Source organism: Corythoichthys intestinalis, chromosome 13 (genome assembly GCF_030265065.1).
Source record: "Corythoichthys intestinalis isolate RoL2023-P3 chromosome 13, ASM3026506v1, whole genome shotgun sequence".
In the NCBI taxonomy this organism is placed as follows: Eukaryota; Metazoa; Chordata; class Actinopteri; order Syngnathiformes; family Syngnathidae; genus Corythoichthys; species Corythoichthys intestinalis.
Window position 1 is genome coordinate 54,062,061 of NC_080407.1, and position 15,771 is coordinate 54,077,831.

Below are 15,771 nucleotides of genomic sequence, written 5' to 3' on the forward strand. Positions count from 1 at the left end.
ATAAGGAGGTAGATTTCTTTAGTATTCAATCAAAAAACGTTGCTTCAATCAAAAAATATATTTTCAACCAAAAAAAAAAACTCACTTCAATCAAAAAAAAAAATGTGAATGCAAAAATATATTTGAAATTCAAAGTCAAGTTTTTTTTTTGAAGAGAAAAAGCCTTACAAGTTGTTTAAAGTACTTTTTTTAAGAAAAAAAGCCTTACAATACTTTTTACAAGTTTTTTTAAAAGAAAAAAATAGCCTTACTTTTTTTTAAAGGAAAAAAAGCCTTACAATACTTTTTGAGAAAAAAAAGCCTTCGTTTTTTTTTTTTAAGAAAAAAAGCCTTTCAATACTTAAGAAATAAAAAGCCTTACAATAGTTTTTTTTAAAGAAAAAAAAAAGTTTTACGTTTTTTTAAGAAAAAAAAAGCCTTACTTTTTTTTTTTTTTAAAAAGCCTTACGTTTTTTTAAAGAAAAAAAGCCCTACAATACTTTTTTTAAGAAAAAAAAAGCCTTACTTTTTTTGAGGAAAAAAAGCCTTAAAAAACAAGCATTGTAAAAAGTATTGTCAGAAAAAAAGCCTTTTTTTTTTACTTGTTTTAAGAAACAAAAAGCCTTACAATACTTTTTTAAAGAAAAAAAAGCCTTTTAAAGAAAAAAAGCCCTACATGTTTTTTTTAAAGAAAAAAAAGCCTTACAATACTTTTTACAATACTTTTTTTTAAGAAAAAAAACTTTCGATTGAAGTAATGTTAATTTGTGGTCACATTTTGTCTAGGACATTTTTGTGATTATTATTCAATCAAAAAATGAGTTACTTCAAAAAATAATTTTCAAAAAGAAAAATCACTTCAATCAAAAAAAAGAATTTCAATCATACAAAAGTTTTTGAATGCGAAAAAATATTTGAAATTGAGAATAGTCTGGGACCCAGCTCCTTATTGGCATCTCGACCCGAACAAACTCCTCCGTCCAATCAGATTCGATTATTTGTCTTGCGTGTCAGAAGTCGTCTCCACAACAACAATAACACAAATGGCGAACGGGAGAGCCGAGAATGTTCCGATCCGCTGCAAAATCAGTTTGAAATTACCAAAATCACATCGACAAAAGTCAATGACAACAGTCAACATGGCTCGCGCTAGCCATGTTGAATAAACTTTTCCATTCTCTGCTCACGCTGGTTGTCGCTTTAACAACGTCATGTCCGCCCGTCGCTGATTGGTCCACTCCGCTGTTTGCTGTGGCTTGCTCCACCCTGGAAATTTAATCTAAAATTCTTTCATTCTACACATTCAGTTTACTGTAACTGTCCATTGCAATAATAAATGACAAGAGTGCCACATTTTGGGCTAAAAAAGCCACACTTACCTTTTGCCGTTTAGGGGATTTCACCCCAAGCTCCTGTGTTCTTTTGCCCACTTATAGGGTGTCTCAGGCAGCCAGGACAGCTGCCCAACACACCGGTAGATTTATCATAATAACAGCCAGACGGGTTCACACTTGTCACCCTGTCTTAACGTGCCTCATTTCGACCATTAAAACCCAAAATTAAGTTTTACCCGGATCAAGTCAACTGGATGATACTCTTGAATTCCAAACTATGGGATGGTAGAAGGGCGATAAGTAACTACCAATATCATTCGTGTGGCAATTTGTCATTTTTCCCCCAAAAAACTTTGGCCTCAATTGGTTGATTTTGCAATGGTAAAAGTAAATTTCGAGGTCTCCACGAGCTTATATAGGCTTGGGGTTCCATCAAGATTGGTTTATTGTCATTTCATTGTAAAGACAGCATTGTTTGAATGAGATTTATTTACAAAAACCAACACGTCTGCGTGATATTGTGTAATAAAAGGTTGTCCTCATCTAGAACTTGAACTCTTTGTACTTCTTGGCGCCGCCTCGCGTGTCCTGCGGTTGAGCTTTCCTCTTCTTTTGCTGGGGGTCACAAAGGCACGACATTACCACCTTAATTAAAAATGAAGTTCCTAGAAATGAGCATGGTGCCGTTTTCTTGGCGTTTGTACCTTCTGTTTGGCGGCGTGCTCTGCCACCATGTCGCTAAAGTCTTCCTTCTCCACCTGCGCCTGCTGCTCACGCACATGCTCCTCGTACTTCTGAGTCATGGCCATGGGGTCCAGCTCCAACTCGTCGGGCGCCAAGGCCACCTCCACGCCCTGGGTGTCACCTATGCCGGCCTTGCGTCCCGCCATGGCCTAGACGGAGCAAACTTAAGCTTAAAGCCGGCAGGCTCCCAACGTACCTTTTCTTGTAGGCACTGTCTAATAATGGCGGGACGCTCTGTCCCAATACAAGGAACACCGGAGAAAACCCGATATCCAACTGATAACACAACTGACAAGACTCCAAGAGCCCCTTTGATGCTGAGGTGGCAAAATCCACGACCTTCGTTGCCCGGACAACAGTAATTCCCGAATCCTCCTGTCCAATCCACAAACAAACAATCCTAAACACACCCTTCTTCCTGCCCCCAGCCCGCCCCACCCCTTCAAAAGACTGACTGTTGATCTAATCGTGGTCATTTTTCTCAAGAACTTTTTGTCGATTTCGGATGTGGTGACCTTGGAACAAGTGACTCCTCGCCAGAGTCTGTTTCGCCTTTCTGTTTGATCGCTGTCGACGCGAATAAATTGTAAACCTGTTCTCGGTGACCCTTTAAACTTTTCAAAATGGAGTCAGAAGGGTTAAGACTAAGGCGAACATGCAGCGTGTGCCCCCCCAAAAAAGGCCACATGTCATAATTAATTTTGCCACAAGGCAAAAAATGCAACATGGGAAAAGGAATTTTGCCACATAGCAAAATAAAAAATGCCAGATAACAAAATCCATTTTGCCACATGGCAAAAAAAAAAAAAAGCCACATGGCAGAATCCATTTGGCCACATGGCAAAAAAAAAAAAAAAAAAAAGCCACATGGCAGAATCCATTTGGCCACATGGCAAAATCCAGTTTGTCACATGGCAAAAAAATGCCACATGGCAAAATCCATTTTATCATATGGCAAAAAAATGCCACATGGCAAAATCCATTTTGTCACATGGCAAAAAAAACGCCACATTCCTAAATCCATTTTGTCACATGGCAAAAAAAAATGCCACATGGCAAAATCCATTATGCCGCTGGGCAAAAAAAAAAAAAAAAAGCCACATGGCAAAATCCATTATGCCACATGGCAAAAAAAATGCTGCATGGCAAAATCCATTTGGCCACATGGCAAATACCGCATTTGTTTCTCGCTCTCTCTCAACTTCTGATAGACTGACACGGGACTTGGCAAAACACTAGCGACTTTTTCCCAATTAACAGGACTTGAACCTACTGCTGAACAAATGAAAGACAAGGAGCGACAAACTATCTCTCTTCCCCTCTCGCTCTAAAAAATAACTTATTAATAATCCTCCTGTCCAATTAACAAATAATCCTAAACAAAACACACCAAGAGACTTCAAAAGACAATGTTTAACTAAGCATTGCCATTTTTCCTTGGGAACCTTTTGTTGACTTGTGATATGGTGACCTTGGAACGAGTCTGCCTCCTCGCCTGAGTCAGTTTCTGTTTGATCGCTGTTGACCCGAATAAATTGTCAAGGCGTTCTCGGTGAGCCTTCTTTAAACCTTTAAAAATGGAGTCAGTACAAATGGTTAAGACTAAGGGGAATGCGCGAAGTGTGCCCTTCTGACCGAAAAATCCGGTGGTGATTCCGGCGTTCTAGCTAGATTCCTTCAGTACAGTTTTCCGGGGTCCTGTCTTACCGCCGACATGTCGTAGATGTGCGTCGAGGCCATCATGGCGGCGCCCACCGGGCCCGTCCGTCTCTCCGGAAGGACTGTGAACAGCTGTGGCGTCTCGTTGCTAAGTTGGAAAGAAGGCGTTCTGTCATGTTCTGAGTTCAGGGACACCCAACGGTAAGCTCTCTCACCCGTCCATGGCCTCCTCGATCTTCTTCTTCCTTAGCTCGATGAGTTCAGGCGTCTCCATGCCGGCGGGGACCGATGAAAAGCCTCCCGGAGTGATCAGCCCACTGAAAAACATCACGTCAGACAAAGAAACCCAGGCAAACCCTCGCTCTCTACCTGTCGGCTGGTGTGAAGAATCCAGTCTCGTCCGGTTTCTCTTCATCGCTCTCCTCTTCCTCCTCTTCTTCCTCAGAGGACTCTTCATCGGAAGGCTCCAGCTCGCCCCACGGCGTGCGGTCCACTTCTTCCTCTTCCGCTTTGGCCTATTCCCATCCGGTAGCATTTTTTCAGTGTTCACCCGACTGGGTTTGGCACTCACGGAGTTGCAGACTCACCTGGAAGTCGCCCGAATTGGTCCCGAACACGTCGCCGTAAAGCGGTTTGCCCATTTCGTCCACGGGGGGTTTCCCCCAGCCACCGGCGTGGTAACCAAAGGTGCAGTTCTGAAGAAGGAGATAAGCTATTGATCCACGAGTCCACGACACATCAGTACATGGGCCTACACTGCTCCTTACATCTGGGATGGGCGAGTTGAGTCCAGGGATCTTCAGGTTGGGGTAGGACGGAGGCGGCCCGTATCTCTGCATGGCAATCAGCCAGGGCGGAGGAACCTTGTGGGAGTTCTAAGAGAGCAAGTAAAACGTGAGCCCGGTGACGGGCACTCTGCCACAATGTCGACCTCGAAGACACTCACAGGGCCGACCGGCATTCCCAGCGCAATGCGCAGCTCCTCGGAAAGGTCGCCCGGCTTCTTCTCCTTCAGACGGGTCTCAAACTCCTTCCCCTGCACACGTCATTCAGTCAAGCAGAAGTAGAACACGCGCTGATGTCCAGGTCCTTACCTCGTAGTAAAGGTCTCCGTGGATGGTCAGCTTGGGTTTGATCTGCCACTTGAAGAAGGCGTCGTGAAGTTTTTGGTAGTCAATGTCGATCTTTCCCATTTTGGGCCGAACTTTCTCCCGCATTTTGGTCTTCATGGTTTTGGCGTCCTCCTGGAAGTCGCAATCAAAAATGAGCGACTGAGAGTTTCACCAGGTCTCAGGCGACCCACCTTCTCCTGCAAGGCCTCACGCATCTCCTGGATGCCGGTCCTCCTGATGAATTCCGGGAGCTGGAAAGGCGGCTTCTCGATGCCCCTCTTGCCCTGGAGGTACTTGCGCTTGAAGCACCAATGGCGAGGAACCGGCACGGTGTTGCGAGTGGCCTTCAAGTGCACCAGCAATTTAGGCTCCTGCGCAGTTACGTCGTGCATCTCCACCACGTCCGGACGAGCTACCAACTGAAGTGGCGCAAAAGGTTGTGGTCACGAGCCAGTTGAGCGCAACGGCGGCGATGCGAGCGGCTTACCTGCTTGAGCTCGGCGACAGTCAGACGATTCATTCGCCTCAACTTCTTCTTGGACAACTTGGGAACATCTGGGCGCACTTCCTGATTAGTAGGCGAGGCAAAAAAGCAGTGATTCCAACTCAATCCATTCATTTCTTCTACTTATTTTGAGGTTAAACAAAGCAATACCATGGACTTGAATGATACAAAAGTATTGGCACCACTGCAATTTTTGACCAAAATCACATAATTCGGACATCAAAAATTACAGATGGTGAGGGGCATAAAAGTTGTATATAGAATTTGAAAATAATTTACAGTTCCCTGGAAATTTGCCAAAAACTTCCCCATTCACTTTTAATGGGAAAATTTCCCCATTCATTTTTAATGGGAAAATTTCCCCATTCACTTTTAATGGGAAAATTTCCCCATTCATTTCCAATTGAATTTCCAAGGGAATTTACATTGCATTGATGCCATTGACAGCCATGTATGTCGAATCTATTGATGCCAACATACTTGGATTCCATTGACGCATATGTAAGTCGATGCAATTGACATCCATGGACGTCCAAATTTTCCATTCATTTCCGATGGCATTAACATTGCATTGAGGCCAATTCAGACAGACGCCGTTGACGGCCATGTATGTCAGTTCTATTGATGCCAATGTACTTGGATTCCATTGACGCATATGGATGTCGATGCCATTGACGGTTGTGGACGTCCAAATTTCCCTTTCATTTTCAATGGCATTTACGGCCATGTTTGTCGTTACTACTGATGCCAATGTACTGGGATTCCATTGACACAAATGTAAGTCGATGCCATTGACGGCCATGGACGTCCAAATTTCCCAATTCATTTTTAATGCCAAAAAAAAAACAAATGTCCCTAAATCAACAGGAAATGACCAGGTATCAATAGAACACGCCCCCAAATATCCACAAATGACCTGATATGACCAGGACACGCCCCTAAATGTCCACAAATGACCTGATAGGACTAGGACACGCCCCCCAAATGTCCCAATATGACTAGGACACGCCCCAAATGACCTTATATTACCAGGATACGCCCCCAAATGTACCCAAATCAACAGAAAGTGACCTGATATTGTCCTCGTAATGTCCCCAAACCAACCTGGGCAGTGCTAAGATCTGTATCTCCACACAGCAAAGCCCTAGAGTAATTGCTCCAGAAATCACAGTTTCTAGCTAGAGATGGTTTTGTAACCTTTCCCAGCTTTATACAAATCAACGATACTTGATCGCAAGTCGTCAGACAGCCGAGCAATGACTCACATCAGACAATGCTTCTCATCAAGACAGTTCTTACCAGGTGTGTGTTTTATAGTGGGCAGGGTCGCTCTAAACAACTCATCAGTGATAGGGCACACACCTGACTTGAATTGTTTGGTAAAAATTGGGTTCAATTGCTCTTTAAATCACCTTAGGCAGAGGGTTCACTTATTTTTCCCCCCTTCTGTTATTGTTTGCATGCTATCCTCATTCAAATGTGAAAATCTATGAATGTTTGGGTGGTTTTATTGAAAGACTTTTTTCATCTGTGTGATTTTGACAAAGATGAGATCACATTTGATGGTGATTTTATGCAGAAAGGTGAGAAATTCCAAAAGGTTCAGATACTTTTTCATACTACTGTCTCCCTAAAGGAGGTGCCTGTTTTGGTTTTAGGCCCCCTATGGATCGGCCCCGTGTCCTGTCAAGTACTGGTGAAGTCTACGGTGATACGCAACAAGCTCCAAACCTCATCACTGTCGTCGCTGTCTTTCTTCTCCAACTCAAAGCCTTTCTTCCTCAGGAAGCCAAATTCCTGCTTTTCTGTCTTTTCCGGCTCCTTTTCCTTCTCCTTCTTGAGATCATCCGTGAGCTGTCAATCAAAGGGTTAGTCGGCGACGGCTGTCGGAAGTCGCGCAAACTCGTCGCACGGGGACTACCTTGAAGGCATCAAAGATGCGCTTGAAGATGATGTAACTCGAGTCGTAGATGTCGGGCTCCTCGGCGACGTACTCGATCTCCACGTCAGGCTCCTCGTTCTTCTCCTCTTCTTGAACTCTGTTCTGCTCCTTCTCCTGAGCGCGTTTGCTTTTGCTCTTCTTCTTGCGGTTCCTGCGTCTGCGGTTCTTCTGAGGGGACGATTTCACGTTAACGGTTGGAAAGACCCGCCTCAAAGAAGTGAGACTCACGTCTTTCTTTGATAGGCGGCTGCTGTCGTCATCTCCCGCCTCGGGCGCTCCGAGTGCGGAATTCCCAGAGCCCGCACGCGCGTCGTCCTCCGCCGCCGCTTCTGCGGGGTCCACGTGTTGCTCCTGTCTGATCTCCTTCAGCTGTAGGATCTTCTCCAGTGCCTGGGGGATTTTGGGCCCCCCGATGCCGATATCGTCGTTCTGCCACATCTGGAACGGTGATCGACAATTGTCAAATTGTCAAAAGCTCCTCCTTCGTCACTCACCTCTCTGTTGTCCTCTCCCGGGGGCGGCGGCGGTAGTCTGTGTCTCTGTGCTGCTAGCATGGCGATGCCCGGGGGTAGCTGTCCATGAGGATCCAGAGCAACTGAAGGAGATGAAGGTCCATGAGAGAAGAAAGATGGTGACAGAAGAAGTTTATCTACATACTTTGAACAGCAGTGACGGGGGCCATGGGCCTGCCCACTGGAATCTGCTGCATCTTGACCATGTCCTGGTGGCGTTCCTGCTCCAACAGCATGGCGGCCTGAGAGGACAAGTTCCAGAAAGATCACGCACAAGCTCCCCGGTGTGCCCTTCTCTCTTCGCCTTACCCGGTTTTGCTGCTCCAGGAGATCCTGGTCCTCCAGAACTCGAGAATCGTGCTCCTCCTGCTGCATGACCATTGCCGCTCTATGTTGAGCCATCTTCAGCTGCTCGTCCGGCGGCATCATGCCCATGGGCGCGTGCTGCAGCATTCCTCCCATCCCGGGAGGCATCTATAGGTATTTTGAGGAATCCCAGCGTGAATAAATTCGGTCAGAAAATTTAAAAAACAAAAAACAAAACCTACCTGTCCGCTGTCATCATGAGGTTTCACCAACAGAATGCCCGTCTATGAAACGAAAGGCAGACACATTTACTATCTGATACGTACACAAATGCAGCTTCGTTTGAATTCACCTGGATCATATAAGTTTTCAGTCGGTCAATCAATTCTTCTCTTGGACCTACAGAGCAAAAAGAGGTTCATGTAAGCAAATCGACTTTTAGGGTAGTCCAATAGGTAGACTACAACCCCTAGCAAAAAGTAAAGTAAGTGCAGGGAAATAAAGAATCTCTCCATTCTGAAGAAAAAAAATATGGAACCACTCCATTTTGAGTAGAAAATACAGACAAACCCAGGCAATTTCCTTCCCTTAATTGGACCCCTGCCTCAGATTAGATCTGCTCGTTAGTCAGCAAGGAGAGGCAATCATGGACTGTGAATGACTGGATGAAGGTTACTTTCAGTGATGAGTCAAGAATTGGACAAGGTGATGCTAGAACTTTTGTTTGGTGCCGTTCCAGTGAGATTTACAAAGACGACTGCCTGAAGATAACATCAAAATTCCCCTCAGTCCTTGATGATATGGGGCTGCATGTCAGCCAAAGGCACTGTGTTTAAATCTTCAATAAATGCACAAGTTTACATTGAAATTTAAGACAGCTTTCTTATCCCTTTAATTGAAAATATGTATAGGGATGAATGAAATTTCCCAGGATGACAATGCATCATGCCACAGAGCTAAAACTGTTAAAGCATTCCTTGAAGAAAGACTAATCCAGTCAATGTCATGGCCTGCAAATAGCCCAGATCTCAACCCTATTGAAAACCTGTGGGGGAAATTAGGGGGGGAAAAATGGTCCACAAAAAGGCTCCGACCTGCAAGGATGATATGCCAACTACAATCAAAGAGTTGGCACCAAATTGATGAAGACTACTTATCAAGTCCATGCCTCAGAGACTTAAAGTGGTCATATAAGCCAGATGTGGTGCAACTAAATACTAGATATGTGTTTTGTTATTTGTTTCTCATGATTCCATATATTTTTCCCTCAAAAAGGAGTGATTCTATATTCATTTCCCTGCACTTGCTCTATATAAGTAATATTTACTGACCACCATAATGTTTTTATTTATTCGTTTAGTTTCTGAATGCCAGGGAGTTGGACTTTTGAACTAATTCATTATTTTTCAAGCTCTTTATCAGAGTTTGTTCTACATAATAAAATGTCTGAGTGCTCGTCCGAGACTGGTGATTTCATACTTTTTGCTACGGGTAGTACATGACTGAAAACGACGTTTAGGCTAAGTTCAAACACAACAAACAGCTAATGAAGACACGAATCGGCTAATCGGACGGCAAACATGCTAACGTTAGCATAGCAATGAGCAGCGTTTCTTACCCATGACCGGTGCGCCCAGTTCGGCCAGCTTGGCCTGAAGCTCCGGGTGGCTCCAAGAATTCAAAGCCGCGATAGCAACCCCTAAATCGTTCTGATGGCCTTCGGCTCCCGGTGGCGCGTCGGAGGCCATGACGAACTTTCAAACGGATGCGACACAATGGACGTCGAACTGCACTTCAGCTAGTAGCGTGTGAGCTCGGCTACATAGGATCTTCAGCGCATGCGCGACAGTCGGCCATCTTTGATAGCAAGCTACGGCAAATCTAGCGAGGCAAAATATATTTATGCCGAATGCAAACATATGGCAAACAAAAATTGTGATACAGAATGTAATATTTTCTACAATACTGTATTGTCATTAGCCTGTTTTTGTTTGTATATATGTTTTAATATTTTAAAAATGAATCTTTTTTTTTGTCCCAATTGTTTTCATACTTTGATTTGAAACAGGGGCGTCATTAGGTTTTAAAAAGACGGGGGGCTTAGCCCCCAGGAGATGCACAGGATGTGAAGTGAATATCGCGAACAAGAACAAAAGTTCACAGTTAACAAAAACTGATAATTGTCTCCAATTGCAGGTTACTCGATAGATGGATCAAAAGTATCAAAGAATGCCGTCTGATTTTAAGGGGTGGCAAATTGGCCTATCACGCTGTTGTGACTCAGATGCTGAAGCTCATCTTTTTCAATTGACATGACTGCAAGACTGTCTTTTCTGACCCCTAGTTTAACGCAGCCATAAACATCATACTGAAGGAATCCAACCTTCTAGGCAGACCGCCGGAATTGCGCCAGTCGGACCACGTGACTCGCGCTGGCGCAGCTCCAACTACCCGGGCCGGCGAGACCCCGACAATCCGGCCAGAAGGGCTAAACTATGCGCGTGCACCTTAGTCTTAATCCTTTGTAATGACTCCATTTTGAAAGGTTTAAAGAAAAAGTTGACAATTCATTTGGGTCGACAGCAATCAAACAGAAAGGCGAAACAGACTCAGGAAAGGAGGCAAACTCGTTACAAGGTCATCATATCAGAAGTCAACAAAAGGTTCCCAAGAAAGATGACAACACTTAAACATCGTCTTTTGAACGCCCTCGCGGGGAGGGCCGTGGGCAGGAATAATGGTGTGTTTGGGATCATTGTCCCTTTGCGGATTGGACAGGAGGGTACAGGAGTTACCGTTGTCCGGGCAACAAGGGTTGTGGATTTTGCCACCTCAGCGACAAAGGGGCTCTTGGAGTCTTGTCAGTTGTGTCATCAGTTGGATATCAGGTGTTCTCTGGCGTTCCTTGTGTTGGGACAGAGCATCCCACCATTTGTTCTGGACTGTCCAGGAGAACTGATTGAGAGACTGTGTCAGTTGCATAACACACACACTGGGCCTCAGTGACCTATATTCTGCTTGTTTTCCTTAAACTATGGTATAAGTGCTATTTATTTTATATTGGGTGTGTTAGAGTAATACAAACAGTACCACGAGAAACCATGCTATTCCCTAATTGATTATATTGTGTTAGAATGATGCAAACCGTGAGATAGCACCTATGAGAAATGGTACCATCTCCTTCAATACATACATACATGACTACTACAAGTCAATAAAGGTAGTGGAGCAATTTTTATTAGTGTATTATTATGCTTATCCATTGATGATAATCATTCATGAGTGAGCTTTGCTCCTGTACTCATCAACACATCTAGAAACACAGCTGATGCTCCAGAAGGTAGTCACCCTAAACATAGTGGTAAAAAAAAAGTGCGCACTTACGGTAACTACTAGGTCCTTCATAATGCATTTCAGAGTAACTAGCTAGCAGCAGCAGCTTATCGCTGGTATGCAACTTTTGACTGCAAAACAGGTATGAACTGCAAGGAAGGTCATAGGGAAAACTCAGACTGGATTTTCAGTGATGTAGGAGTTTCTAGGGGGGCTTAAGAATATTTAAGGGGAGCTAAAGCCCAATTATTTTAAGTGATACGTTTTTTTTGTCAGACTTAGACAGCAGTGTTGAAATTCTGATATTATTCAAATGAAATCAATTCAAAAAGGTTAATTTACATCAAGGATGTCCAAACTTCAGCTTCAATACGAGATGAAGCTAGTGCTAGTGGTTTAAAGAGTGCCTCTCCATTTGATCAGGGGTCAAAACTAGCCATCTGGATTGCAATTTTTTTATTTTTATTTTTAGGTTGGACATTTTATCATAGTTCTGCAAAGTTTTAGTGTGAATGAGTATATTTTTTGCAATATCTGCCTATGAATTATTTTCAAAAACTTATTTTTCACACATTTCTGCATTTTAGCGCTTCCACGTACGTTGTCACAAAAAAAAAAAAAAAAGATCTAGCACTAGTTTAAAAGTAATTTTATTCCCATATGAACAGGCATTCCCCTCGCTTTATCCACAATTTAGTCCATTAAATTACATTTTAAAATTCATTAAGAAAGTCCAACTCCAAGCCTGTTAAGAAAAAAACATTTGCAATCTTTTTGGGAAAAAAAAAAGGGCTAAAGAAAATGGTGCAAAAAAAATTTGCCCTCAAAGTACACAAAGAGCCATTACAGCAATTCCCACATGTCGCAGGCCTCCTCGCTCTCCATTCGCCGCATACGTCGCTGGAATATGCTGCTGGAAAATGCTGTGGCGCAGCTTGCTTTTGGGGAGGCAGACGGCGACGCGGACTGGGAGTCTAACATGGGCGAGGCCGGGCCTTCACTCCCCAGGCTGGGCGAGGTGCTTTTCACCGCGTCGGGCAGGACGTGGCGGAAGCGGCACCACGTGCCGTATGGGCAAAAGCCAAAAGAGCTAAAAGTGTAGCATAAGGCGCTCTGAGGCTTCCCGGCCTCCTTGGGGGCGCCCTCGACATGCAAGAAGTGGCAGTGCGCCCCGTAAGGGCAGATGCCAAATTTACTAAAAGTGCGGCAGGGCACGTTGGCGTGGCGGAAATCGTCGCGTTGCGCCGGCCGACGCTCCGCGGCGCCGTGGACAAAGCAGCAGCGGCTGCCGTAATGGCAGCGGCCCAGCCCGTGGTAGCTGCGGCACGGTTTGGTCTTGTACTTTGGGTGGCGGAAGGGTACGTGAAGGTCACACAGGCCGTGGGCGAAAGTGCAGCGCTCGGCGTAGCGGCATGAGCCCGTGGAGGCGTAGCTCATGCACAGCTCCGTCTTGTAGCGGGTGGAGCACGCCCACTGAATTGTGCCAAATGGGGGATCCGACACGGGAAGTAAGGCCTTGACCAGGGAAAATCCCGCACCGCCTCTGCCGGGCCCGTCACCGGAAAGCAGGTCGTCTACCAGTTCCTGATCATTCCAAGAGGGAAGACTTAGCGATTCGCCGCTAGCCTGCCAAAGACAAAAAAAAAAAAAAAAAAATCTTAATGTATATGGCGGAAAACCGAGGCAAGGCTGAAAAGGCAAAGCCATGCAAATCTGAGTTTGCATAGCTTGGTAGCATGTCGGCCATGAATGAACGTGTGAGACGCTGTCACCAAGGTGAATTTTGGGAGACAAGAAACAACAAGCTGGCGGATCGTAAGTCCATATAACAAACTAACGACAACGGCATCATTAAGTTTTCTTTCACGTACTTAACTCCGGTGACACGACATTTATTCATCTGCTCCCCTGCTAGATTTAACTAATTTAGCTAACACAACTACCCGTACTTTGAAGACCCTGAGGACAACAGTAATAAAAAACATTTATACAATTTGGTGCGCATCAGAAAGTATGTGGTGCACATTAGAAATAATTTGGTGGCCACCAGATAGCATGTGGTGCGCACTGGAAACAATCTGGTGTGCACCAGATTGTTGGTGGCGTGGTGCACACAAAAAAAAAAAAAACAATCGCACTAGAAACAATCTGGTGCCCAACAGACAGTATGTGGTGCGCACTAGGAACAATCTGGTGTGCACCAGATAGTATGTGGTGCACACAATAAATATTCTGGTGGCCACCTGATAGTATCTGGTGTGCAACAGACAGTATGTGGTGCACACTAGAAACAATCTGGTGCGCACAAGACAGTATGTGGTACGCAAAATAAATAATCTGGTGGCCACCAGATAGTATCTGGTGTGCATCAGATCATATGTGGTGCGCACAGAAACTAGCTGGTAATTAACACGTTGAAGCGGTCATATCAAGAGTCATGCAAGGTTATTGTTAAATCTATGACAACAAATTGCAACGAGTGCTCGCTCAATGTTGGGCAAACATAATCCATTCTCTGATGGAGAGATAATAAAAGAGCGAATGATTGAAGTGATGACAGCAATGTTCAAAGGGAAAGAAATGACAAGAAAAATCAAATCTATCAGATTCATCAACCACAAGACGCAGTGAACTTCTCTCACTGAGCAGTGTTTTACAGTTAAAAGTTACTTTCAATAATTGTTATGATTGCACTTTAAATGGACCCATGCTTGTATGGCAAAAAAATAATTGTGGACCCCTGGAATAGAGAAATACTGTATCATCATGTGAAGTGGCAGTGACATTCACAACAAATTCAGTGTTCATCCACCAGATGGCATCAGAGAAGCAGACAAAGCGTAACAGCAGGAGCCGCAATGTTGAAACTTTTAATCATTCCAGACAATTTAACATCTTACTTTATGAACTTCTTAAAACAGATTCGTGTTTTGAATGACTTACTTTTATCATGGCCGCGCACGCAGTTGCTCAGCTCCTTGTGGATGAGAACTGGAAATTATTGAGTTTATGAAACAAAAAAAAGATTAAAAAAAAAACAGGGGTTATTTACAAGGGAGGACGGGCATTAATCTCCTGCACTTCTCAAACAAATAGTGCAAATGCTCGTCTTTAAAAAGCCAAGCGAAGGGTCCAAATCGAAATCAGGTGCGCGCGAGGTCACGTGGCAGGAGCAGACCAACGAGGTGTGTCGTTTGTGTCATGTGGTACACCTGAGGAAAATTTGGCATCTCACAAGTGCTGTTATCTAATCTGCCATTGTTTTAATCATCAAGTTTTTCCTGTGCGTTAGTGTTTTATGGACGCTGAAACAGCTGGGCGGATTATGAGAAAATGTAACAGTTCTACTTTATGTGTCTAGTACTGTTCTTTTGCTGCATTCGAGGAAAATGGGAAATCTGAGTTTTCCAACCTCCACCAGGAAAAATGTCATTTGGAACGCAACTCAAACTTGAAGGTGCTCGTCGCAAAGTCAGCCCAAAAAAAAAACCAAAACCCCGACTTTATGAGTTGTTTCAATCTGATGTCACTTGACAAAATGGCGCTGCTTGTCTAAAATCAGACCGTATCTTTATTTAATAATCAATTTATTTAGTTAACACAACACCCGTACTTCGGAGACCCTAAAGGGCCATCGACAGAAATAAAATACATTTAAACAATTTGGTGCGCACTAGAAACTATCTGGTGTTCACCAGACTGTTTCTAGGGCGCACTATAAACGGTCTGGTGTTCTTCAGATTGGTTCTGGTACGCACTAGAAGCAATCTGGTGCTCACCATATAGTATGTGGTGCGCATCGGAAGCAATCTGGTGGGGACTAGAATTTATCTGATGCGAACCACATACTATCTGGTGCGTGCCAGATAGTGTGTGGTGTGCTCTAGGCACTATCTAGTGCACATCAGATAGAATGTGGTGTGCATCGGAAGCAATCTGGTGGGCACTAGAAATTATCGGGTGCGCACCTTATACTATCTGGTGCGTGCCAGATAGTGCGAGGAGCGTACCACACTATCTGGTGAGCACCAGAACCAATCTGGTGAACACCAGATTCTAGTGTGCTGGTGTTCACCAGATTGGTTCTCATACCAGCACTCTAGAAACTGGTGTTCACCAGATTGGTTCTGGTGCGCACCAGAAGCAATCTGATGCGCACCAGATAGTATGTGGTGCACACTAGAAGCAATCTGATTCGCACTAGAAACTACCTGGTGGCACTATAAACTATTTGGTGCCATCTGGAAACAATCTGGTGCACACCAAATAGTTTCTATTGTGCACCAGATGATGTGGTGTACACTAGGAACTATTTGGTGCGCACCAAATAGAATGTGGGGGCGCA

The 15,771-nt window shown here is 44.3% G+C and overlaps 2 protein-coding genes across 2 annotated transcripts; both read right to left on the bottom strand.

Annotated features, from left to right (window-relative positions):
• Positions 1–1,736: 1,736 nt before the first annotated feature.
• Positions 1,737–9,943, bottom strand: sf3b2 (splicing factor 3b, subunit 2). The gene is made up of 20 exons (XM_057855510.1): positions 9,712–9,943; positions 8,446–8,492; positions 8,336–8,377; positions 8,097–8,261; positions 7,933–8,029; positions 7,770–7,870; positions 7,504–7,713; positions 7,255–7,443; positions 7,065–7,187; positions 5,316–5,396; positions 5,020–5,247; positions 4,811–4,960; positions 4,663–4,752; positions 4,484–4,591; positions 4,304–4,411; positions 4,086–4,231; positions 3,932–4,033; positions 3,765–3,864; positions 2,018–2,206; positions 1,737–1,928 (listed from the first exon to the last, which is right to left on the bottom strand). Exons 1-20 carry the CDS (start codon positions 9,839–9,841, stop codon positions 1,857–1,859), a joined length of 2,478 nt encoding a protein of 825 aa, XP_057711493.1. The 5' UTR covers positions 9,842–9,943; the 3' UTR covers positions 1,737–1,856.
• A 2,126-nt stretch (positions 9,944–12,069) lies between these two features.
• On the bottom strand, positions 12,070–14,535 carry cth1 (cysteine three histidine 1). Its single transcript, XM_057855873.1, has 2 exons — positions 14,370–14,535; positions 12,070–13,052 (listed from the first exon to the last, which is right to left on the bottom strand). The coding sequence occupies exons 1-2, from the start codon at positions 14,376–14,378 to the stop codon at positions 12,270–12,272; spliced, it is 792 nt and encodes a 263-aa protein (XP_057711856.1). The 5' UTR covers positions 14,379–14,535; the 3' UTR covers positions 12,070–12,269.
• Positions 14,536–15,771: the final 1,236 nt, after the last annotated feature.